At 46.4% G+C, this 25,843-nt stretch overlaps 1 protein-coding gene and 1 long non-coding RNA gene across 2 annotated transcripts; one reads left to right on the forward strand and one right to left on the reverse strand.

Annotated features, from left to right (window-relative positions):
• Positions 1-187: 187 nt before the first annotated feature.
• LOC143982444 (uncharacterized) lies at positions 188-6,474 on the reverse strand. The gene is made up of 2 exons (XR_013274454.1): positions 6,330-6,474; positions 188-1,141 (listed from the first exon to the last, which is right to left on the reverse strand). It is a non-coding gene; the product is annotated as an uncharacterized LOC143982444 (long non-coding RNA).
• Positions 6,445-24,656, forward strand: LOC143982443 (tubulin alpha-1C chain-like). Its single transcript, XM_077481153.1, has 5 exons — positions 6,445-6,611; positions 14,145-14,367; positions 14,960-15,108; positions 16,419-17,099; positions 24,283-24,656. The coding sequence occupies exons 1-5, from the start codon at positions 6,609-6,611 to the stop codon at positions 24,574-24,576; spliced, it is 1,350 nt and encodes a 449-aa protein (XP_077337279.1). The 5' UTR covers positions 6,445-6,608; the 3' UTR covers positions 24,577-24,656.
• The last annotated feature ends 1,187 nt before the right edge of the window (positions 24,657-25,843 follow it).

The following is a 25,843-nucleotide window of genomic DNA, read 5'->3' on the forward strand; positions in this document are numbered from 1 at the left end:
TTGTACTGCCCTGCCATTTTAGCACCTCAAGAAATGAGATAGGCAGTCGTAAACTAAAAGCTGCGTAAATTCCAGAAAACGTACCTTAGTTTGTAGATGTGACAACTTTTGCGCAAACCAATAAATATACAATTATTGACTTTTTTTTTACCAAAGACATGTGGCTGAATACATTTTGGCCTAAATGTATGACTAAAATTGAGTTTATTGGATTTTTCTAATAACAAAAAGTAGAAAATATCATTTTTTTTCAAAATTTGCGGTCTTTTTACGTTTATATCGCAAAAAATAAAAATCGCAGAGGCAATCAAATACCATCAAACGAAAGCTCTATTTGTGGGAAGAAAAGGACGCAAATTTTGTTTGGGTACAACATTGCATGACCGCGCAATTACCAGTTAAAGCAGCGCAGTGCCAAATTGTAAAAAGACCTCTGGTCATTTACCAGCAAAATGGTCCGGTCTGAAGGTGGTTAAGTTAAACACATTGCCAAGTATTTGTCAAAATAGAAATAGAAATTGAATAGGGGTCATAACAAAATAAAAAAGGAAGGCAACACTGGAGAAACAGTTGGAATGTGTGAAGCCTTTGTACCCCAGGGCAGACATCCATTATTTGACTGTCAAAACTGGTAACCTCCATTTAATACGGAGCACAATACGGTCCATGATTCCGAGAGATCGGGAGCAGCAGCAGATGACATATGTCCCGAGGCTGTGGTCTTGCAACAGCCTGCGTTTTTTGCCAGACCACACCAAACCCAGGCCCTCACTTCCTTCCGCACTTCCTACCATGCTGCTCTGGTGGGTTGGGTGGCTGTGGTGTTGCTGAAGGTGGTGGAGGAGTATGGTCCAACTCACACAGATGGGTTTTATTTGTGAGTTGGCCTGTCGTCCCCTTGTTTAGGGCCTTCAAAATGATTTCCTCACAGATTGTGCATTGGACCTCCTCCATGTGTTAGTTTGCTTGCTGTCACACAGCCAAATGCCTCGTGGCCACCAGGGGTCATGTTAAGTGGCGCAGTAGCCTGGCGAAGGAAAACAGTCGCTGACTCCTCCAGGTTCCTTGTCTTCCTGGTCCTTTTAGATGAAGGGTGGAGGGGAGGAACCTTGCACACAGCCTCCTCCTGGCTGAGACTTTCCTGTGTATGAAAATGGTACATAGTTTTAGTTTTTTGGTCATAAATCACACACAAGTTTGAGTTCATGACTGTTGCAATTAAATGTTAACTAATAGAAAAGACTATCATTCTGACCCCAGCGTTTTTCATTCTTGTCCCAATCATTTTTGGCTACTTCTGTCTATTGATATGTAAACCACTATGTTAAATCTGAAATTAGCGATCAATAACATCTAGTTAACATCATTCAATTTTTGGCAAGAAATATGTTCAACAATGCTATGCCTGGCTCAAGTTGGGCTCCTCCACATCTTCTTCCTGGGTGGAAGGCCCAGGTTGGACTTCAGGAACCTCAGCTGATGTGGAAGGAACTGTTGAAGGAAGTGTTGATAGTGATGGCCTGGGTTCGTCTGGTCTGCCAAAAAACGCAGTCTGGAGTAGTACCACAGCCTGGGTGTACTTATACGTTATCTGCTGCTGCACCGGATTTCCTGTACCTATTATATGTGCTCCTCAGGTACCAATTTTGGCCTTCAAATAGGTGATTTCTGCCGTGGGATACACAGGCTTCACTAATTACAACAGTTTCTCCAGCGCTGCCTTTCTCTTTAACTTGTTGGAGTAGTCCCTGTTTTGGGCTTGCCAGAGACATGACAACTCCCTGTACAGCTCTAGGAATTTGGGCAGGAAGTCCAGGTCAGTGAATTTATCCACCATTTTAGCTGCAAGACACAACACAAGACAAACCCTAATGTCAGGCTAAACTCTCCTAAGCTTTTCCCAATATAGGCCTCAATCTATAAACAGTATAGGGCACTAACAGGCAGTTCCACCTCCAGGAAGAGATATAAGGTCTTAAATATGTCCTTTGTAGAGATGGTGGACATCTTGAAGAGAACAGACTATGATGGGAATCATGAACCGTACAGAAACCAAAATGTGAGAAAGGTCATGACTAAAGTTGTGAGAAGTCTGCACAGGAATTTTGGGGTACTATGAACCAAGGAGCAATTGAGGAAACACTGATCAGACCTGAAATTGAGGGAGAGTGATCAGTATAGAATGATCAGGAAAGTGCTTCAAAAAAGTAAGTATTTGTCATGTGTCATTATTATTATTATCATTATTACTTTTGTGCTGGTACATATGCTTTTCTTTACTATTGTACAGTTTAAAATGCCAAGTTTGAGGTTCGTGGGCATAGAAATCGTTCGTATTAAACATCGTTCGTTCGCTCACTAATATGACATTTTTGGCAGATGCAGGTTAACTACATTTGTTCATACCTATTTGTATTAAAATAAGTTTATTACATTATTGTCTAGATGTTTTTGTAACTATAATGAAATGCAAACTTGATTCCGTGTAAGGAGAGAACACTCAGCAACTGTTTACACATCTGAGCGCAGGAGCACTAGTGTGGGACACCAGAACAACCTTTTTATGTTGTCCCACACAGGTGCTCCATTGGATACTAGGGGTCTCTCCATGTGTGAAACGTGCACAAAACAGGTAAGTATTCCAGCTTTTGAAAGTAAAAAAAATAATGTATTCAGCTTGGAACTCTGCTAAAACATACAATTGGACGACACTTCCAAGCAATGTTTCATATTACTATTTCTCGCCTCAAATATCTGTCCGCTAAGTATAACTTTTTTGTATTCACATAGGGGAGAAAATAATAGGGACATCTGAGGACATCAGGAACCCCACAGCTCCTGAAGAAGGGGAACTCGGCACACAACCTGAGAATGTGGATGCTGTGGTTCAGGAAGTGGTTGCAAGGTTAACCACAACAGGTCAGTGTCTGAGACCACAGCTTCAGGTAATAGATGTATGCCTACATATTTATAATACATGGTGTGTTTTTTTTTTCTTCTAGGTGATGTGGATGTTGTGGAATAAGAAACTCACTTCAACAGTGAAAGTGCACAAGTCCTCGTCAGTGAGATAATGGTGTGCAGTCAGGATTTAGAGAAGGTCAAGCAAAACATTGATGATGTTCAAAAAAGACTGATCAACATCATTGATGTTTTAGCCGAAATCTAAAACCACCCAAAAATTTAAATTTTGTCATTTTTTTTTTTCCGTTTTTAAAAAGTTTTAAAGCAATTGCAAAGCCAAATTTTGAAGATGCACACAGTGGGGGCTATTTATGAAAGGCAAATCCACTTTGCACTGCAAGTGCACTGAAAATGCACTTGGAAGCACAGACGCTCTAAATCTAAGGGGTAGATCTGAAATGAGTGGAAGCTCTGCTGATTATCATCCAATTAGTACACTTTCAAATGCACTTGCAGTGAAAAGTGGATTTTTCTTTAGTAAATAACCCCCAGTGTGTCAACATGTGCTAGCTCACATCATGGGGGATCAATGGATGTGTTTCGGGGGTGCAACCCTTTCCTCTCACCTACTTTAGTTGCAAGGAAGGGGTTGCACCCACAAAATGTGTACAATGATATCCCATGATGACAGCACATGTTGACACACTGTGTGTTTTGTAGCTTTCGAAAAATACATGTAGGAAAAAGACACACATTTTAGGCATGGGATCATGAGGGAAATCCATATGTTGAGTCCCAATTTGTGTGTATCTTCAAAATTTAGCTTTTACAGGAGTGAGATCACGCCATCTGATGAAGGCAAAATCAACAGTTTTGACATACTAATTAGGGATGCACCGAAATTTCGGCCGCCGAAACATATCGGTCGAAAATGCCATTTTCGGCAATTTGCCAAAAGGAAAAAACGGACGATAATTGAGCCGAAAATGGGGCAGGGCCTGGGTGGGGGCAGAGCATTGCCCCCACCCCTGGTGCCACCCATCATGGGGGGTGTATAGCGCAGGAGAGCTGCCTCCGCCGTCTGGTTCAATAGAGCGCCAGGAACATCACAGCTTTAATTTCAATAGCTGTGTGTTCCCCGTCGCATACAGCCCCTCCCCCTTGTGTGGGGAACTTTGATAGAGAGATCACCTGTCCAGATTGGACGGGTGATCTGTCTATCAAAGTGCCCGGACAAGGGGGAGGGGCTCTATGCGATGGCGCACGACGGAGAACACACAGCTATTGAAATTAAAGCTGTGATGTTCCCGGCGCTCTATTGAACCAGACGGCAAAGGCGGCTCTCCTCTCTATTCGCTGCACTGGGGGCGTTACTGGCTGGCTGCACAGGGGGCATTACTGGCTGCACTGGGGTCATTACTGGCTGTACTGGGGACAACACACTTATCTCTTTTATCATGTCCGCAGTCTCTGACCATCTCCTGTACCATGTCGCCAGTCTCTGACCATCTCCTGTACCATGTCGCCAGTCTCTGACCACCTCCTGTACCATGTCGCCAGTCTCTGACCACCTCCTGTACCATGTCGCCAGTCTCTGACCACCTCCTGTACCATGTCGCCAGTCTCTGACCACCTCCTGTACCATGTCGCCAGTCTCTGAACATCTCCTGTATAAAAATATTTTTTAAAAACAGTAATTTTCGGTATCGGCATCGGTTTTCGGCCTAGTGTATTTTTCATTTTCGGTATCCGCACCAAAAAACCCATTCAGTGCACCCCTTGACCCTCTGCATCAGGGGCGGACTGACCATTCGGGCATCCGAGGACCCGTGGCCAGTAGGGGGCCCGTGAGAAGCCCCTATGATGCTGGCAGTGCAGCCGTTCTGCCTCTGCGGGGGGGGCAAGACACAGCATCTCCCCCTGCACCTCTGGCTTTCAGTGCAGTAGGGGGAGCTGGGACACAGCAATCGAATATGTCATTACAGCGGCATCTCCCTGGGGCTTGTATTTCTCCTTCACAGTGTAGAGTGGAGAGGCTCCTCCCCTCTTCACGCTATACACTGTGAAGGAGAAATACAAGCCCCAGGGAGATCCCGTGGTCCACAGGCACCATAGAGCTACTGATCGTGCCCTCCCACCTCCCCCTGTGCTGGGGGTTGGAGGAGCACAGCCAGGTACAGGGGAACCTCTGGGGGGTTTAAGTCTGGGGACCCTGATGTATGGAGGAGGCTCTCTGGGGACCCTGATGTATGGAGGAGGCTCTCTGGGGACCCTGATGTATGGAGGAGGCTCTCTGGGGACCCTGATGTACGGGGGGGGGGGGGGGCTCTCTGGGGACCCTGATGTACGGGGGGGGCTCTCTGATATACAGGGGGGCTCTCTGGCGACCCTGATGTAAGGAGGAGGCTCTCTGGCGACCCTGATGTATGGAGGAGGCTCTCTGGGGACCCTGATGTATGGAGGAGGCTCTCTGGGGACCCTGATGTATGGAGGAGGCTCCGTGGGGACCCTGATGTATGGAGGAGGCTCTCTGGGGACCCTGATGTACGGGGGGGGGGCTCTCTGGGGACCCTGATGTACGGGGGGGGCTCTCTGGGGACCCTGATGTACTGAGGGGGGGCTCTCTGGGGACCCTGATGTACGGAGGGGGGGCTCTCTGGGGACCCTGATGTACGGAGGGGGGGCTCTCTGGGGACCCTGATGTACGGAGGGGGCTCTCTGGCGACCCTGATGTATGGAGGGGGCTCTCTGGCGACCCTGATGTATGGAGGGGGCTCTCTGGCGACCCTGATGTATGGAGGGGGCTCTCTGGCGACCCTGATGTATGGAGGGGGCCCTCTGGCGACCCTGATGTATGGAGGGGGCCCTCTGGCGACCCCGATGTATGGAGGGGGCCCTCTGGCGACCCCGATGTATGGAGGGGGCCCTCTGGCGACCCCGATGTATGGAGGGGGCCCTCTGGTGACCCTGATGTATGGGGGGAGGGGCTCTCTGGGGACCCTGATGTATGGAGGAGGCTCTCTGGGGACCCTGATGTATGGGGGAAAAAGGCGCAGCAGGGAGGAAAAGGCGCAGCAGTCTAGGTTCACAGACAGCGCGAATGGAATTGTGAGTTCAGCTGGAATTGGGTGGAGGGAGGGGTTGTTGCCGACTAGCTGAGGAGGAGGGGGGGGGGGAGATGTTTGCTGCCCCCCCCCCAAAAAAAAAAACATCACCAGCCGCCACCGGTAATGACCTTTTAGATGGTGACAACGGACAGCCATATGCTACACATGCGACAACTATCGCGCTTGTGAAGAAGTACACCGTGTCGGTGCTCTATACTCGCTGTGAGAAGACGGTCTCCATCACCCGACTATTACATCTTCACCCTCCCGCCCCAGGAATTTTTCCCAGCGTCCCACGGCGCCACAAGCCCCACCTACCGGTCGCTCGTCTCTCATCCACTGCCTCGTTTAAAGATCACTCAGTCCAATCAGAAGGCGACGGTTCTGCGGATGGACCAATGAGCGCGGATCACGCCCTGTCCGGTGGTATATTAGCCGCTTTCTGGGCGGGAGTAGCCAGTTGCTGTGTTGGCGGAGACCCGTTGCGCGTCTACGGTCAACGGAGCCGGGGAAAAAAAAAAAAGGCGCTTTAACGTCCCATCGCCGGTTGCGTAGCTTCATACGTCTTTCTTCGTGTGCCTTTGACAAGCTGTAAACATGGTGAGACACGAGGGGGAGGGGTGTTAGAAAGGTGGCGCGAAGAGTAGTCAAAAGGTTTTTTTTTTTTTTTTTTTGGCTGTGAGGAGTTGGGGCGGGTAGTTATCATGGCTCGATTAGTGTGATCTCTTAGGGGTTTAGTGCTTCAACTTTGCATGGAAAGTGTCTTTTAATCCCCATTTCCAGATACTTTGTCTCCATCGTATGTGATGTCAGGAATTCTGGGAAATAGGGGGAGGGGGAGGCTCCTTGTGTTACACAATAGTTCAGTGTTCTAGTCTATTACACTAGACTTGACCTTAATGTCTGACTACTAATTCCTGAGTGCTGTGGATCGGTGTATACCCACAGACCTGTAATGGGAAGGTTAGGCTTTTACAAAGTGTTGTAGGTTGACTTGTGGCACTTCCAATATGGAGTAATAAAGCATGGCTGTGTGCTGATGGCTTTCTGCTGCAAGGCTGAGTACAGAGAAGCCGGTAGGGGCAGTGACAGCAGTGAATGACAAGTACTGGGTGGGGTGATGTCTCCACCTCCTGGACAGGATCAGCCGGTTTGAGCTGCTTGTGCTGTCATTGGGGGCAGGGTGCGTTCATTTTGGTATGCATGCAACCTTGACCGTGTAACTGTCTTTGGTAAATAAAATGTTAAGCTTGTTTCGTACTGCTGCTGTGCAACTTTAATCGGTAGTGCTTCTTGGATATAACTTTGGTAAGGTAGTACAGGAACCTTTTACAAAAGTGCTGAGGCACATTTAATGTATGAAAACAATAACTTCCTTTTGCCATTTTAATTCTGTGCTACTCAAGTCGCATATGAAATGGCACTGGTGTGAAACCTTCATTTCTAATAGCTTTGTTTTTGTTACAAGATGCATGATTACATGCCTGTATAGGGCTCCATGCACACAGGACTTAAAATTCCAGTTCCCTTGGCAGAAAAATCATTTTTATTTTATTTTTTTGGTACAAAGTTTTTAGTAGTGTTTTTTTTTTTTTCTGCCAGAAAGCTTTATTCAGAAACCCAAACCTAGGGTTTTTTCTGCTTCTAAATATTAAAGCGTAGCTCCACCCTAAAGTGGAACTTCTGCTCATTGGCACCTTTCGGGGGGGGGGGAGGTGTATAATACAGGTATCTGCACCCACTTCTGGGCATAGATGGCTGCAGATTCTGTGGCTAGCTACGCCACTTCCTGTCACCCCCAGCTGTTTGCTTGGAAACACACGGATCCTAGAGACAGCAGGGATCATCTGTATTGCGCAGCATGACTTGCGCATGTGCGGGAGGGATCCGGGCAGTGAAGCCGCAAGGCTACGGCTTCACTACGGCTACCCAATTTGTAAACTTGCTGTTGACTTCACCATGGCAAGATCAACTGGAAGTGGGAGCGGGTACCTGTCAAAACCAGGAGGGAGGAAGTGGCAGACAAGTGGAACTCTTTTTAAGCTTGAAATCTCAATGTCCTAATTGACCTGCTTCTATAGGCAGAACACAACTCCTGTAGTAGCAGTGTTGTGTTTTTTTTTTTTATTTTTTTGCCATGGCACATGGAGCCTAAAAAGCATTTAAAGTAGAGCTTTGGGACAAATTTAACTACTCTTTAAAATGCTTCCTCCCCATGTGTAATCTGACAAACTTGTGTAAGCCCTATTCACACGGTGTGACTTATGTCACATGTTTGAAGGGTTCCTGCACTACTTTTTTGTTGCTTTTAATGTGACTTGCATAGACTCTTGTTGTATGAAGTGGCAATGCAAATCACACTGTCTCTTGAAATCACACTGAAGTAGTGCAATTTTAAAGCTGCACTAGTGTGAATGGGGGGGCTAAGATCTGTGTACTTGACTATTGTCACATGATCGCCCAGTGTCAGATAGTGGCAACAGATGTTTAGAGTCAATACTCAGTGTAGGAAAGGCATATCGGAAACCTCCGTGGGGTACAGAATACAAATCTAAACATGTACAAAAACAATTAGATGAACCTCACCTCTTCATGTTCCCCCTTAAAGTGGTATTAAAGGTTTGGCTTTTAAAAATGCACAACGTACTTCCCTGCTGTATCAGGGGTGGCCTGATCCCTCCCCCCCCCCCCCCCCCTTCTCAGGTGCCCTGCTGGAACTCCTGGCTACCCTCACAACTAGAACATGAGTCATTTACTGTTCCTATTAAACATGCGTCCCTAACTCAGCATTGTCTATTGTAATCTGCTGCTCGTCAGGTCCCACGCCATCTTCCTTGTGTCGTTGGAAGCTGATTGTCCGGGTGCCAGCTGAGAGAACTTAAAATGGACAATGTGGCACACGAGCACTTTTGTAGATTGTCTGGAAACCTCTTGGAATGCATGACATGAGTATCCCAAGAGGCTTGGACAGCTGGGGGTTATGGCCTTATTGTCCTAGTTAAAAGGTTTTCCTCCAAATGCATTTTAAAAGCCTTCCAAAACAAAAATTTTCATTGTATTTTTCATTGACTGTCTTCATAAAATCTAAGATTGGTGTACAGACATGGTGTACTTGTCTTGGTAAGAGGGTTCTTGGAATGTGGTTCCATGTTAACCACTTACAGACCAGACCACTTTTTGTGATTCGGCACTGCATCGCTTTAACTGACCGCAGTTGTTCAACGTGGCTCCCAAACAAAATTGACGTTTCTTCTCCCCCCCCCCCCCCCCCCCCCCCCCCACAAATAGAGCTTTCTTTTGGTGGTATTTGATCACCCCTGTGGTTATTTTTTGCGCTATAAACAAAAATAGAGCGATAATTTTGAAAGAACACATTTTTTACTTTTTGTTTTAATTATCCCCCGAAAAAAATATATAAACACTTTTTTTTTCAATCGGTTTAGGCTGATACGTACGCTACATATTTTTGATAAAAAAATCGCAATAAGCAATTGGTTTGTTTGAGCAAAAGTTATAGCATTTACAAAATAGGTATAGTTTTTTTTTTTTTTTTTTTTTTTTTTTTTTATACTAGTAGTGGCGGCGATCAGTGATTTTTATTGTGACTGACACATTTTTGGAACCATTGTCATTTATACAGCATTAACTGCTATATAAATGCATTGATTCCTGTGTAAATGGCAGTGAAGGGGTTAACTAGTGGGTGGCAGTGAAGGGGTGTGTTACTAACTGGGGGGGCTGGGCTTTCATTTAGTTAACACTGATCTCTGCTCCAATCACATGGAGCAGAGATCAGCGTCACTAGTTGCTAGGCAGAATGGGGCAATGCTGTTTACAATGACATTTCTCCATTAAGCCACCCCGTGAGACAATCGCAGGTATGCCCGCGGCGATCGAGTCCGTGGGACCCGCGACCGGACTCGCGGGGGTCCCGACCAGCACGCGGGCGCAGCAGGGCGGCATTAAAGATTGGACATACCTGTATGCCAATATGCCTGCCCGTGCCATTCTGCCGATTTACATCGGCGTGTGCTGGTCGGGAACCGGTTAATGGTCCCCTATGCATGGGATTATACTGATGTCAAACTGCATCTGGCTTGAGAGAGCTAACTGCTTTCTGTCCTTTTAAAGCAAGGTTCCACCCACTGCTCATTTGTCCCTTCCCCCATGCCATGTTTGGCAGCTTTTAGGCTGCATTCACACCTGAGTGCGCGAATTTTACCGCGTTTTTTTTTTTTTTTTTTTTGCCGTGATTTTGTGCAGGGCAAAAGGTCACCAATGTTAAAGGAAGGAAAAACACCCAAATCTGCTCAATTCCAGCGACAAAAAAGGGTCTGGAACTTGTTTGAGCTTCAGGCGACATGGAGTGGAGATGTGAACTATCTCCACTGAGAATAGATTTTTATTTTTTTTCCCCTCTAGCGTTTTGTAGCTTCAGGATTCAAGCTACAAAACGCTCAGGTGTGAATGGGGTCTTAGGGGGTGGGGAGTGGATACCTGTCTTTGACAGGTAGCCTGTCCCTACTTAGGGGAGACGAGACTGCAGCAAATTATGCCAGCGGCTCGGCTCTCCTCCAAAGTGACCTATTAAGTCAGCTCGGTTCATACTACAGTGATTCGGGAACCCTATGAATCCAGTAGAGTTCCTGCATCGCATGTCTCCTGCAGGCAGTTCACACTGCCCTATGCAAACCGCAGGGAGAGTCAATACAAAGTTAATGACACCCCTCAGTTCAGTTCACATATCGCAGTGTCCATTCAGACAGGTATTGGAATGCATGGGTGACCACTCCATGTGATCCGATTCTGTTGTGGACCAAAGGGTCCTGCACAAGTTTGGTCCAAATGCAATGCAAATTCAGCCCTACTGAATTTGGATTGTACGCACATCTCATGTAATTTTTGGTGCAAATCACATGCGATGGCCAACATTGCCACAGTGGGAACTGGCCCTTAAGCCAAATGGACAAGTTTACTGCAGTTAACCACTTTCCAACCAGAAGCTGTCATACAGCAGCAGGTTGGCACAATCCTGCCATTTGCCATAGGTGTTTGTCAGCACACTTTTAATGGGGATGGTCATGCCCACTGCATGGCAGGTGACCCAATTGTGGGCACGAGAGGCAGAATGTGTATGTAAACGCACATCCCTGTTCTGACAGACGGATTTTCTGTTTCCAATAATCAGAAATGGCAATCTGTCTCCTCCTCCAGTCAGTCCCATTGCCCCACAGTTATTAGAAACACAGATGAGGGAACAAACTTAACACCTTGATCACCCATTGTGTTGACCCTTTCCCTACCAGTGACTTTTACACAGTAATTGGTGCATTTTTATAGCACTAATTGCTGTATAAGTGTCAGGGGTCCCAAAAAATTGCAGATTGCTGCCATTACTAGTAAATAAAATGCCATACATTTTTTTCATCAGACATCTGTTTACACTAGAAACTTTGCTTAACAAGATGCAGAATCCTAGTTCAGACGAGATCTGTCTCGCTATGCTTAAAGAGGAAGTAAACCCTGATGGGTTTACTTCCTCTTTTTTTTTTTTTTTTTTTTTTTTTTCCCTGCAAAGGTAAGGCATAATGGACTACTATGCATCGCATAGTAGCCCATTATGTGTCACTTGCCTGACACAGGAGCCAGCGAAGTCGCGCTGTCCCCTGTAGTCCGCCGCATCCATCTTGCCGGTAGCGTCTCGCAGCTCCGCCGCTGTCATTCGGCGAAGCCGCGATGTCACTCCCGCGCATGCGCACGGGAGTCGACAAATGCGGCAGCTCCATTTTTGGAACTGCCGCGTTCAGTGCGCCTGCGCGCCGCTGTCTACGGCGCATGCGCCGTAGACAGCGGTGCCCGTTTTCGGGCAAATCTCCTAAACCATATAGGTTTAGGAGATATTGCTTGGACCTACAGGTAAGCCTTAATCTAGGCTTACCTGTAGGTCAAAGTGGTTTGTAAGGGTCCACCTCCTTGTAGAAGTGCAGTGGAGACTAGACTATGAAGCAGGCCAAAAATGGTGCAGCCTTTTTTTTTTTTTTCTCCTCGTAACTATGGGTTGCAGGAAAGTTGCCCAATTCCCCCATAAATGGCTCCTTCCACGGAGCCAGTGTTTTATCACTGATGGTGGGGGGGAGCTGTCCCAGCAGGGAGAACACAGTAGTTATTGCTAGCAGCTGTAGCCACTGGCAATAACAATCCTACAGGCTGGTTAGTTGACTATCTTTGGTATAATTAGCAGGCACATACATGGTTTGAATCTCAGCAGGTCCCTGTTGAACTGGCTGAGATTTGGACAGTCTATGGTTGGCTTAAGGCCTTTCAGAGCTATCTGTCTGTGGTCCTGTTTAAAGAGGGATTCCACCAAAAAAAAAATAAAAGCCAGCAGCTATAAATACTACAGCTGCTGACTTTTAATAAATGGACACTCTCCTGTCCCGGGTTCCAGCGATGCCGAGGCAGATCGATCTCTCGGCTGCTGCCGTCACCATTCTAGGTGAGGGAATCAGGAAGTGAAGCGAATCGGCTTCACTTCCCGGTTCCCTACTGCGCATGCGCGAGTCGCGCAGCGCAATAGGAATTCTCTGCGCTGTCACTGGGACCCGTGTGTCCCAGCAGACAGCGCGGCAGGACAGGAAATGACAGACTCCCACGGGAGTCTATGCCTGGAAGTGGGTGTAAATACCGGTCTTTGACAGGTATCTCCACCCCCTCCCCCCTGTAAGGTGCCAATTGTGACACCAGAGGGGGAGGGTTCTGATCAGCGGAAGTTCCACTTTAGGGTGGAACCCCGCTTTAATCACTTGCCATCCAGGCCAATTCTGACACTTTGCTCCTACATGTAAAAATGTTTCTATATTATTGTTGCAATTTTGTCACGGTAGTTGCGCAGGAGTTTTTCAAATGCAAATTTTGTTTGGGGGGGGGGGGGTGCACTTTGACCTACTTGTTGCATTCTGTTTGTGGAGTCTGAGGAACCATGTTGGTCCCTCCCCTCTGTTCTGTTCCTGCAGGCTCCATGCTCGAATGGCAGAGCCCAGGTAAGGCAGGTGGAACACCCTTCTGCCTCCCACAGAAATAATCAGCCACTCAAATTGCTTCTGCTGGAAAGAATCACCAGCTAAAAAAAATTCATGTACATCCTCCTGGCAGCAAATTGTTAATCTCTGCTAATTGTGATGTGCATTATATTGGCGCTGTATCCAGTGTGGTCATTGTTTTTACTTTTAGTGAGAGTGGCTGGCTCAACTGGTTTCCTGCACTGGGAGCACTAGCCTGGAGTGGAGAATCCTTTTAAATCTGAATTCCATCATGTTGCTTGAATATCCAGTTTAGGCTGGAAATATTGTAGATGTTTTGGATGTGGCTGGGGAGCATAGGAAAGTGGACAGTTGTGCTGCATTGTACATGTCTCTTCACTTGCCCTACATGGGCCAAGATTTTAAAATTCATAGTGCTGCCTGGATAAATTGTTTTAATGTATTTCTCTGTACAATAGATTTTCTGGCAACAGGTGCAGCAGTGCTTCTACCTTATCAATCTTCAGCCCCACTCAGGCTACCAATGCCTCTGTATAGCCTAGATCAGGAGTCTCCAAACTATGGCCCTCCAGTTGTTCAGAAACTACAGTTCCCATCATGCCTAGTCATGTCTGTGAATGTCAATTTTACAATGCCTCATGGGATGTGTAGTTCCACAACAGCTGGGGACTGTAGTTTGGAGATCCCTGGCGTAGATCTCTAGAGGAAATATTGGCACTTGGGGATAACCTCAAAATGCAGTTTTCCTATATTAATCCAATAATCTGAGTAACAGCTGTAAAACAACCATGATTAAGGCCAGACGGCTGAAACACATTGGCTGTTTTACAGCTGTTCATGTTTCAATAAAGGAAGACTGCTATTTAATGTATCCTGAGTGCCGACTTTTCCTCCATTGATTTATAATAGATTTTCTGATCCATTGCTTTTTAGCTGCTGAGTTTCCTGTAGTTGGTTGATATGGTGTAAATAACGTCACACATGAAGGGATCCTTTCCTTGCTGAAGACCTCTTTGGCATTTTGTAGCTTTATTTATTAAGTGCAGTGATGTTCCATAATATACTGTAACTTGTTTGTTTGGATTTTTTACAGCGTGAGTGCATATCCATCCATGTTGGTCAGGCTGGAGTACAAATTGGTAATGGTTGCTGGGAGCTGTACTGCCTGGAGCATGGTATCCAACCTGATGGGCAGATGCCAAGTGATAAAACAATTGGTGGAGGTGATGATTCTTTCAACACATTCTTCAGTGAGACTGGTGCTGGGAAACATGTCCCCCGAGCAGTGTTTGTGGATCTAGAGTCTGCTGTTATAGGTAAGTTAATAAAAAGTGGTTCTAAAGCCAGGATTCCCTGCTTTAAGATAAAAATGCCCTAGTATTTGTAGCTCTCACTTGCCCCTTAGACTTGTATCCTCACTTGATCCATCCAGAGCTATGCCAGTCTCTAGCAGCTTTCCCCCCTGCATTTACAGGACAGGTAGAAGTGGGAGTTATTGGCTCCTCCTAATATCAGACTGAGATGTGCAGTCTATGGGTGCACACAGCCCAGCTTGGGAGTTGGCCTGTACATCCTTCCCAATAGGAAGTCTGTATTTTTTTTTTTTTTTCTCTCGAAGAGCCTTTAGCACTGGCAGGGGCTACTGTGCACTACCACTGCATAAAGCAGGCAAATTTTACAGCTTTAAAAAAAGCTTTAGCCTTGGTCTGTAGCACTCTAACCCCAACCCTTTCTTTTCATTGAGTCTTCATCCAACATTCACTACTGCAACTTTGTCCACAGAAGCTATGATTCTCCTGATCTTTTTCTGAGAACTAGATGTCCTTTTTATTACAAAGCACTTCAGATAAACTGTTTGCTATGTAAACTTTTTTTTCCTTAGCTTTTTATAACCAAAACTTTTTACAGATGAAGTTCGAACTGGATCATATCGGCAACTATTCCACCCAGAACAACTCATTACTGGTAAGGAGGATGCTGCCAACAACTATGCTCGTGGACACTACACAGTGGGAAAGGAAATAATAGATTTAGTATTGGAAAGAGTGAGGAAGTTGGTAAGTATTGACTTGTGGCTGTAAAATTTGCTTCCTTGTTGTGTTATAGGGTTCTGAAGCAGGAAGAGTTAAATCTATTCTAATTGGCACCCCATTGCACATTTCCAGAACACTGTTGTTGCCACACTGCCCAACATGCTTGTGTTCTGGTGCATCAGACGGCCCTTTTTAAATGTGTTGCCTAACAAGCCAGGCTGGTGTGAATGGGCCTTTTAAACAATGGGGGTGAGCTTGGTAAAAGTTTATGCATTCAAGAACCCAGTTAATATACTAGTACTTGGCCTGAAAAGAGAGCTCAATGCAGCCACTGCATGGATTTACCCTTTAGTACAAACATTCTGCCAGAATTTTTTTTACCTCAACTAAAATCTCACAGTATTTGCCTTCCAGTTCCTGTGGCCTACAGAACACATCTCCTCCTAGGTTATGGAGAAGAGGAGAATCTGAAGCTAGTGCAGCCACCACAACTGATGTTACAAGAAAATGTTCATGGGTTAAGGTCAGTGATGGTGAACCTTGGCACCACAGATGTATTGGAACTACACTATAGAGTGCATGAGCATCAAGGGAAATTTAGTTCCAAAACATCTGGGGTGACATGGTTTGCCATCACTGGTTTAGATGAATGGAGTTTCTTAACCTGGCTTGCACCAAGGTCCTGGTTTTGGCTCCATGATAAACTCTTGCTATATTTTGCTGTTTAAAGAAACTAACTTGTCCCATCCCCTTTAATGATGGTACTTGACAGGCATTTCCACTATAGGTATAGTGTTAATACTTGTATCCATGTTAGATATTCAATTTTGGGATCATCTCCCAACCTGCAGATAGTCTTGAGGATTCAAAATCATGTAATTTCAGCTGAACTCGCACAATTTAATTCCTGCATGTCTCCTTTGGGGGCAATTTCAGACGTGTGGGTTTCTGCAGATTTCTATTGAAATTGTGTCAGTTGCCACATAGTAGATGCTAGTTTTGGGAATCTGTGTGACATCACATGGATTTCAGACAGTGCCATTGCCGGCAATGGCTGCCGTTTTTACATGTCTCTGTAATGTGAACCAGGGCTCAAGGGGAGAAAAGGGACACCCCATCAGACTTGTGAGATTTGTTTGTGCATGCAAACTTATACAAAAGCTTTTGAAGTACAAGTTTCTCTTGTAGCTAAACTTGTGGGATTTTCCCCATTTCAGTGGAGGTCCAGGGAGTGGGTATTCCAGGTTTATGTAAGGGCATATATGATGGGAAGGTGTAACCCATACCAAGACTAATTTGTAAGTAAATTGAAATGCTCTTCTTTTTCTTTTTAGGCTGATCAATGTACTGGTCTTCAAGGCTTTCTGATCTTCCACAGCTTTGGTGGGGGTACAGGCTCTGGGTTCACATCACTACTCATGGAGCGACTGTCTGTGGATTATGGCAAAAAGTCCAAACTGGAGTTTGCCATTTATCCAGCCCCACAAGTATCCACAGCTGTAGTGGAGCCATACAATTCCATATTGACAACCCATACAACACTGGAACATTCAGACTGTGCCTTTATGGTGGATAATGAAGCTATTTACGACATTTGCAGGCGGAATCTCGATATTGAGCGCCCGACATACACAAACCTGAATCGTCTGATTGGCCAGATTGTGTCTTCCATTACAGCATCTCTGCGCTTTGATGGGGCCCTCAATGTGGATTTGACAGAATTTCAAACCAACTTGGTGCCTTATCCACGTATCCACTTCCCTCTGGTCACTTACTCCCCCATTATTTCTGCTGAAAAGGCTTACCATGAGCAGCTGTCTGTCTCTGAAATAACAAATGCCTGCTTTGAACCGTCAAATCAGATGGTGAAATGTGACCCGAGACATGGAAAATACATGGCATGTTGTATGCTGTATCGTGGAGATGTGGTTCCTAAAGATGTGAATGCTGCAATAGCTGCCATTAAGACAAAACGCTCTATTCAGTTTGTGGATTGGTGTCCAACAGGTTTTAAGGTAAAATCTTGCTATATGGAGTCATTGCTTACCTCAGGTAGTTTACATGTAAATATCAGTGTTTTGTCACTCTTAATCCTACCCAGAACACTACAGCCCAATGTAATAGTCCTCGATGTGACACTTGAGGTCACTAATGCTTTGTTCTTGTAGGGTTTCTATAAACTCTTCCTCAGCACAAGTCTTTAGCCTTTCATGCAGTGGTGGAAACTAGCATAATTCCATGGCGGCATAATGCAAAGACTGTTTCAGGCTGCCTCTGACGAGCTATTCATATTACTTTGTGTATGTCCACCCTAACACTAAAATCTTCATCTACAGACATCCACAAACTAACACTAAAATATCTAGCCCTGTAAAGAAACTTTTTTTTTTTTTTTTTTTCAATCTAGTCTCCAGGAGCAGAAGTTCTGCAGAGGACATAGCTGACAATGGCTGTGAAATGAATGGAGTAATGTCACCCATAGACTTGGTATGGGGGGCTTCCATTTTTGGATGTGTTCTCTGCAAATGCCTCCACGGCAAAGATGGTCCTGACCGCTCAGTGAGGGGTTGGATCAGCTTCAGAAAGGTATGTGTACTGATCTCCTTTACAGGGCTAGATGGGTAGGTTTAGTATTAGAGCGTGTAAATGCAGGGATTTAGTGCTAGGGTGGACTTCTACTTTAACTGCTCAAAAATTAGTTCAGGTGTCAAAGTGGTTGCAAAGGTACAAGGTTTTCCCCAATCGTCTTTCAGGACAGCCACCTTAGAGAGACACCGGCTCCTCCCCTCTGAGGAAACACCGCCTTCAATTTCATAATTTAAGCCTCCTCCTCCCTTCGTTCCTCAGTTATGGTGTTTCCTCCGGCGGGGAGACATCGCCAAGGAACCTTAGGCTAAATTCGGTTGGTGAAACTGAAGCCACCCGAGCGGAGCCCTGGCCCCGTTCGGCTATCCGACCGTTCATCGGTCGGTCCAGGACAGTCCTATCAGCGGGGAGCTGAAGTGTTCGTACTGTCCATATACCCTAAACTCCGCTTGGGGAAAGCGGGAAGTTTATGGGGTCGTCCGTTCGTTCACCCGCGGGGGTTTCAACGGAACAAACAGTCCAGTCGGCTGGGGAAGCTGAATACTCGACTGACCTTTACACGCACTCCAATCTTCGCTTGGGGAAAGCAGGAAGTCTTTGGAGAGGTTCATCCTTGCGTTTCGCCCAGTGGGGTGCTGAACGAAGGCGTCCAGGGCCCCCCTGTGTACGCAGCCGGCTGGGAGCTGGAAGCCGGACCGGTAGGCGGGCGACGTCAGTTCCGGTGGGGGCGGACCCCTTCGTTCGATCCGCGTCTTCCGGTTCCGGACGCGGCACGTGAAAGGGAACCTAGCGTTCGGCTGGTGCGGCCTCTCTTTTCACAGTTGCACAGGTAGCTGTTAGAGGCGCATTCGTACCACGCTTCCTCAACGGGAGAATGTCCGAGGCAGAGGCTTCAAAAACTCCTGGAGATAATAGCACCAGCCACTCGAAGGTAAGAGGAAACCTGGGGAGGTGTTCCCTTACTTGTATCCAGTAGCTCCACTGGTGTTCCTCCTTGGTGGTCGGGGGGAAGGGTAGTGTGTCTGGGATCCTGGTGATGGTTGATCCTAGGGGGGGCACTCCCGGTGGTCCTCTATGTAGCGCTGGTGTTGCTGTTTTTTAGGCTCATGCTGCCCCTTCCTGTATTTTGTGTCTTTCAGAAAGCCACGAGCAAGTCCCCCCATGGTTCTAAGAAGAAGTGCCCTTCGTGTAGAACGTCTATGGGAGACTCTTGGTCTAAAGCTATTTGCAAACAATGTATTGAGGATTTACTTAAGGAACAGGCAGTAGAGCAGGGTGCAGATCTGGTAGCTTCTATGAAGGAACTCTCTGGTACCTTTCAGTCCTTCCAAAACTTTTTTCCAGTTTTCAGTGGCCCCAGCCTCCGAGCACTCCTACACCAGCGCAGCAGAGTGTACCATCCAGCCCTGTGGATGTTCCTCCTGCAAGGGGAGAGAATTCAGAGGGTCCCAGGGAGGAAGCTGAGGAGGAAATTGACAGTGTCGTTTCAGACTCCCAGGGGGAGTCTGACGCAGAGATGCTGGATGGGGAATCCAGCAGAATCTCGCGGTATAAGCTTTCCCTGGAGGATGTGGATGAGCTCTTGGGAGCGATTCATACCACTTTAGGTATTCAAGAAGAAACTAAGACATTGTCACTCCATGATCGGATGTACAAGGGCATGGGGGAACAAAAGAAGCGGGTGTTCCCAGTGCATGACGTCTTGATCGATACCATCAAGAAGGAATGGCGGGATCCCGAAAGGAAACCTTTCTTTTCTGGGGCATTAAGACGTAGGTTTCCTTTTTCGGAGGAAGAGACTCTCGTCTGGAATAAATCTCCCAGACTAGACGCTGCTTTTTCCCAGGTGTCCAGACACACTGATCTATCTTTTGAGGATATGGGGGTACTGTCTAACCCTATGGATCGAAGGATGGATTACCTTCTTAAGAAGGCCTGGGATTCGTCACAGGGAAATCTTAAGCCAGCCATGGCATCCACGGTGGTGGCCCGTAACATGGAGTATTGGCTCACCCAGATTAGCGCACACATTGAAGCAGGGACAGCAAAGGAGACTATTCTATCCTCCTTTCCCATGCTTCTTAAAGGGATAGCCTACATAGCGGACGCTTCGGCGGAATCCGTGAGGATGTCGGCAAGGTCCTTGGCCCTGACCAACTCTGCCAGGAGAGCCTTATGGTTGAAGACCTGGCCTGGAGACAATGCATCCAAACTTAAACTTTGTGGAATCCCCTTTACAGGAGATCTACTGTTTGGACCAGGCCTTGAAGCGGTGCTAGATCGCACAGCAGACAAAAGAAAGGCCTTTCCTGTTAAAAGGAAAATTGGGGAACAAGCCAAAAGAAAGACTCGTCCCCAGAAAAGGGTTGTACCACCCCGTACGGTTCAGCAGAAGAAAAGTTGGGGACTCAAAAGCAAGGGACCCGGGGGAGCAATTTTTCGCCCTCCTGAACAGCCCAAAAAATCTCAGTGACAGGGTCACGGTGGGAGGAAGATTGGGGGCCTTCCTCCCACAGTGGGAAATGATTTCCTCCAATCAGTTTGTCTTGGGGATCGTCAGAGGAGGTTACCATTTGGAGTTTTCGGAACTCCCTCCTCTGAGGTTCCTTGTCACCGAGCTGCCAAAATGCGCAGAAAAATCATCTGCCCTTCTTTCCTCTCTTCAGGAGTTGGAAGAACAGGAGGTGGTAGTACGGGTTCCAGAAGGAGAGACAAGCAGAGGCTTCTACTCTCACGTCTTCGTGATTCGCAAGCCTTCGGGAAAGTTCAGGCTCATCCTGAACCTGAAGCCCCTGAATGTCTCAGTTACCTACAGAAGGTTTCGGATGGATTCGGTTTACTCAGTAAAAGCACTCCTACCTCCGAACTGCTTCATGGCATCAATAGATCTGAAAGATGCATACCTGCATATTCCAATCGCAGAGTCCCACCAGCGTTTTCTCAGACTGGCAGTGAGAACTCCAATGGAAGTACTACACCTTCAGTTCAGAGCGCTTCCTTTCGGACTATCCTCTTCCCCCCGAATCTTCACCAAAGTGATGGCAGAAGTTCTGGCATTTCTGCGTCTCAGGGGAATCTCGGTGATCGCATATCTCGACGATCTCCTTCTGTTTGCCCCTTCCCCAGCACAATTAATTCAGGATTTACAGGTCACAAGAAACCTGTTAGTAAGCCCGGGTTGGCTCCTGAACCTGGAGAAATCCAACTTAATCCCTTCCCAGAGGGTCACTTTCCTAGGGTACGAGTTGGACTCAACAGTACAAAGGGTCTTTCTTCCTTTGGAAAAAATTCAAAAGATAGACAGGGCTCTGTTGTGTCTTCAGGGCAACCACCAGATCTCCATAAGGAAGATCATGTCAGCGCTAGGGTTGCTGACATCCGCTCTTCCAGCGGTTCAGTGGGCAGGGTTACATTACCGCCCTCTACAATTATTTGTGCTGAAGGTTTGGGATCACAGCCAGGAATCTTTGGATTCTCTGGTTTCGATTCCAGATCAGGTAAAGAGGTCCCTCTGGTGGTGGAGGAAGGGAACAAATTTGTCCCAAGGTCTAGAGTGGGTCATGCCAACCTCCAGGGTGGTCACGACCGATGCAAGCAGCTCAGGTTGGGGGGCACACCTAGACTCCCAATTAATACAGGGTATTTGGGAAAAGAGGGACTCGAGGAGATCCTCGAATTGGAGGGAGCTGAGGGCAGTAGATCTAGCTCTCAGAACCTTTCAGAAGGAACTTCGGGGGAATCACGTAAGGGTAAGGTCGGACAACTCCTCGGTGGTAGCTTACATCAACAGACAGGGGGGCACCAGGAGCAAGTCCTTATGGGCCCTAGCGGAAGCCATCCTCAGATGGGCCGAAGCAAATATCCTGTCCCTTTCAGCAGTCCACTTGAAGGGAGAACAAAATCAGGTGGCAGATTTTCTCAGCAGGAGAACTCGTGAGAGAAGGCAATTGGGTTCTCAAGCAGGAAATATTCGAAATGATCACCCGGAGATGGGGGATTCCTGCAATAGATCTCTTTGCCGCAAGGGAAAATGCGAAGGTAGCAACGTTCTTCTCCATAAACAGGGGGGACGGGGCATTGGCGGTGGACGCACTAGCACAGAGTTGGGGTTTCTCCAGGTGCTATGCTTTCCCCCCTCCAGTGCTCATTCCAGCAGTATTAAGGAAATTTCAAGTGGAGAACACTACCCTCATTCTAATTGCACCTCACTGGCCCAGGAGGCCGTGGTTCTCGATCTTGAAGGGCCTGTCTGTAGAACCCCCCTGGATTCTCCCAGTGCAGGAGGATCTCCTGTCTCAAGGTCCGGTGTTCTGCCCTCAGGTAGGACGATGGAACCTGGCAGCGTGGCTTCTGAGGAAGAATTGCTAAAAGCCAAGGGCTTCTCAGACCGGTTGGTAGCCACTCTTCTAAACTGTAGGAAAAAGGAAACCCAGTCCATTTACTTAAAGGTATGGAAACGGTTTAACAGCTGGTGTTCAGAGGGTTCCTTCAACGTGCATAGCCCTATAGCCGTTCTAGAGTTCCTACAGGCAGGGGCGGATAAGGGGTTAGCGCTTGGAACACTAAAAGCTCAGGTTTCCGCTTTGAGCGTGTTTTTAGAGAAACATCTAGCGTCAGATCCTTGGGTCGTAAGGTTCCTCAGGGCCCTAGGTAGGCAAAGACCAGCTTCAAGCTCCCCCTTCCCGGTTTGGGATCTTTCTTTAGTTTTACAGGTTCTCACAGGGGAACCTTTTGAGCCGTTAGAATCTTGCTCATTAAAGCTGATCACTCTCAAAACGGTGTTTTTGGTAGCGATCACTACAGCAAGAAGAGTAAGTGAACTCGAAGCCCTTTCTGTCAGGGCTCCCTTTTTTCAGGCTTTTCCGGATCGTCTGGTTTTGAAGATAGATCCGGCCTTTTTGCCTAAGGTAGCTTCTAGTTTCCACAGGATGCAGGAGATCGTGCTACCTACATTTTGTTCAAATCCAGTTAGAGAACAGGAACACATGTTTCACAGACTAGATGTTAGAAGATGTGTTCTTTATTATTTAGACTGCACAAGTCAGTTCAGAAAGACAGATTCACTTTTTGTTTTATTTTCAGGGGCCAGGAAGGGTTCCAAAGCCTCTAGACGTACCATAGCTAGATGGTTAAGGTTAGCCATTGGGCAGGCATACGTGGCAGGGGGATTAGATCCTCCAGCGGGCATTAGAGCACACTCAACCAGGGCCGTGGCAACTTCTCAGGCAGAGTGGGCTGGTGCGTCTCCGGAACAGATCTGTAGAGCTGCAACGTGGTCCAGTTTTTCTACGTTTGTGAGACACTATAGACTGGATCTTCTGTCAGCCAAAGACCAAGCCTTTGGTCGAAAGGTGCTACAGGCAGTAGTCCCACCCTAAGGTAATATACTCGCTTATCCTCTCTAAGGTGGCTGTCCTGAAAGACGATTGGGGAAAAATGGAATTACGTACCGGTAATGTCCTTTTCCAGGAGTCTTTCAGGACAGCACCGGTTCCCACCCAAATTGTTGCAGATCATCGGGAACTCATTGCATGAGATCGTCAGGTAAGACTTAAAAAGTTTATTTGTTTGACGTGTTCTTGTGTCTCCCCAGTTTGGCCGGAGGTACTCTGGAAGAACTGAGGAACGAAGGGAGGAGGAGGCTTAAATTATGAAATTGAAGGCGGTGTTTCCTCAGAGGGGAGGAGCCGGTGTCTCTCTAAGGTGGCTGTCCTGAAAGACTCCTGGAAAAGGACATTACCGGTACGTAATTCCATTTTTTACCCTCGTGCATTTGTGCAACCTTGTGTACCAGCCCCCTCTCGATCCAGTCTTGCCTCTCAGGGACTTGCACCCCTGATTGACCTTTGCCAGCAGCCTGGCTCACTGGCTGTGATTGACAGCTGCAGGAGATGGAGGGGGCAGAGCAGCAGCTCTGTGGGTTGGGAGCACACCTTGGGTGCCCCAGAGCAAGCTGCTTACTGTGGGGGCAACCCACAGGTGGGAGGGGCCAGAAGAGCTGGTGTGGGACATGAGAAAAGGAGGATCCTGGCTCCTCTGCAAAACCACTGCACAGAGGAGGTAAGTATAAAATGTTTCCCAAAAAAATGTAATGATAGTTGTGGATTTTTTTGGGGAGGAAAATACTTTTATCGCTTTGCTCTTCATGAAACTTTTTAATTTTTTTATTTTTTTGGTACTTCAAGTTTTTGCATGTGATACAATGTCAGAAAATAAAATCTGGAGTCAAAGACAAACAAGGCTTGTGGTTTCATAACCATGTGCACACTGCATGCGAGTCATGCTGCACACTAGCCAGACAATCTTCTGGGACCTGTGATGTGTCCCAGAAGATTGCAGAGAGGAGTTGCCTAGGTGGCCAAAACCAGGTACCCACTAACCCCACCCCCCAAAAAAGTACATGCCAAATGTGGCATGTAAGGGGCAAGGAGTGCTTAAAGCAGAAGTTCCACTTTTGGGTGGAATTCCACTCAAAAAATAAACAAAATTGAGGCAGTTGCATGCATGAAGATGGCTTTTGTATGATGCCCAGGAACCATAAATGTCCTTAACTTTTTATATTTTCATATTGATGAAATTAGATTATTTTGTAATGGTTCTCATTTGTTACAGGTGGGCATAAACTACCAACCACCGACTGCAGTCCCAGGTGGGGATTTGGCCAAGGTACAACGAGCAGTATGCATGCTTAGTAATACCACAGCCATAGCTGAGGCATGGGCACGTCTGGATCACAAGTTTGACTTGATGTATGCCAAGCGTGCGTTTGTTCACTGGTATGTGGGTGAAGGCATGGAAGAAGGGGAGTTCTCTGAAGCACGAGAGGATCTGGCTGCATTGGAGAAAGATTATGAGGAGGTTGGCACCGACTCTGTAGAGGGAGAAGATGATGGCGAAGAATACTAATGCTGACAAGGCATTATGAAAAGTGCCTTTTTTAATTACCATTCTGATCATGGCTGCTTTGAATAAAAAGTTTCAACGAAGCAATGTCTTGTTTACAAACTGCTTAAGTCTAATCTTTGAAACTAGAAATTACATAAATTGGCTTTTAAAACTGACTACTTAAAGTGTGTTTAGATGAGGTGTATCCAGTTACAGGTGTTGGGACTTGTGATCTCATAAAGAGACAGCTCCCTATGTCCTTGTTAAATATGTGTACTATTTGGCAATGGGGCTGACTAGCCAAAACTAGAGGGTGAAAATCTGGCACAACTCTGCATAGAAAAACAATTGTCTTCCAGTGTGGGTTTTTTTATTTTTTTTTTTTTTTTTTTGTTCTTTGCAATAAATTGACTTGCACGAAAGTTAGTGTTTACAAAATGCAGAATAGTGTTATGGCTTTTATTTTATTTTTTTATATGAATGGCAGCAATCTGGACTGAGATTATGGCCAACACATCAGATGTTTTTGACACTAGTCATTGTCATTTTTACAGCGATGATTGCTATAAAACTGCATTAACTGTAAATGGCAGTGAAGGGGTTAAGTGTGTCCTAGGGAGTGATTCTAATGGGGGCGAGGAATGGGCTACTTGGTCACATGACAGCGATCACTGATCTGTCATGACACAAGCCAGAATGGGGAAGTGCTTTTTTTTTTTTTTTTTTTTTTTTTTTTTTTTATACATAGGCACGTCACCGTTCTGAGGCCCTGTGACACAATCCTACTCACTAAAGAAAATGGGGGGGGGGGGGGGAATTCTTGTAGATTACAGTACTGTATTAAAAAAAATGACACGCCCAATTTGTCCCTAGTGGTCTGCAATGCCCTGCATGCACTTTTATATTATAAACACTTTTTTTTTTTTATTTTTTTTTTTTTTCCTGCCTGGAATTTGGAGATTGTCCATAGCAACCAAAAAGTGTCCCTTTTTCAGTGTTTTAGGATTTGATTACATTATTAAATAATTTTTATTCTTTATTATATTATAAACTTTATCATACCCGGGATGTCTACTAGACTCTGGTTTGAAGAGATTTAAGATCGCTCGTTCTTCCTAAGAATTACAGGACTACAAAATAAAACGCCAGATTTCCATGCAAAAATAATTGTACCGCATTCAGCACCTAATTCCAGACTGAATCATACCGCCAGGGAGGTTAAAGAGGATGTACAGGCTTGCCTACTGCTGCCATTGTGCTGACGTATTGTGGCGGTCAGCAACTGGTT

The sequence above is a fragment of the Lithobates pipiens genome, unplaced genomic scaffold, assembly GCF_037356315.1.
Source record: "Lithobates pipiens isolate NorthernLeopardFrog02 unplaced genomic scaffold, aLitPip1_a1.2 Scaffold_16, whole genome shotgun sequence".
NCBI classification, from domain to species: domain Eukaryota; kingdom Metazoa; phylum Chordata; class Amphibia; order Anura; family Ranidae; genus Lithobates; species Lithobates pipiens.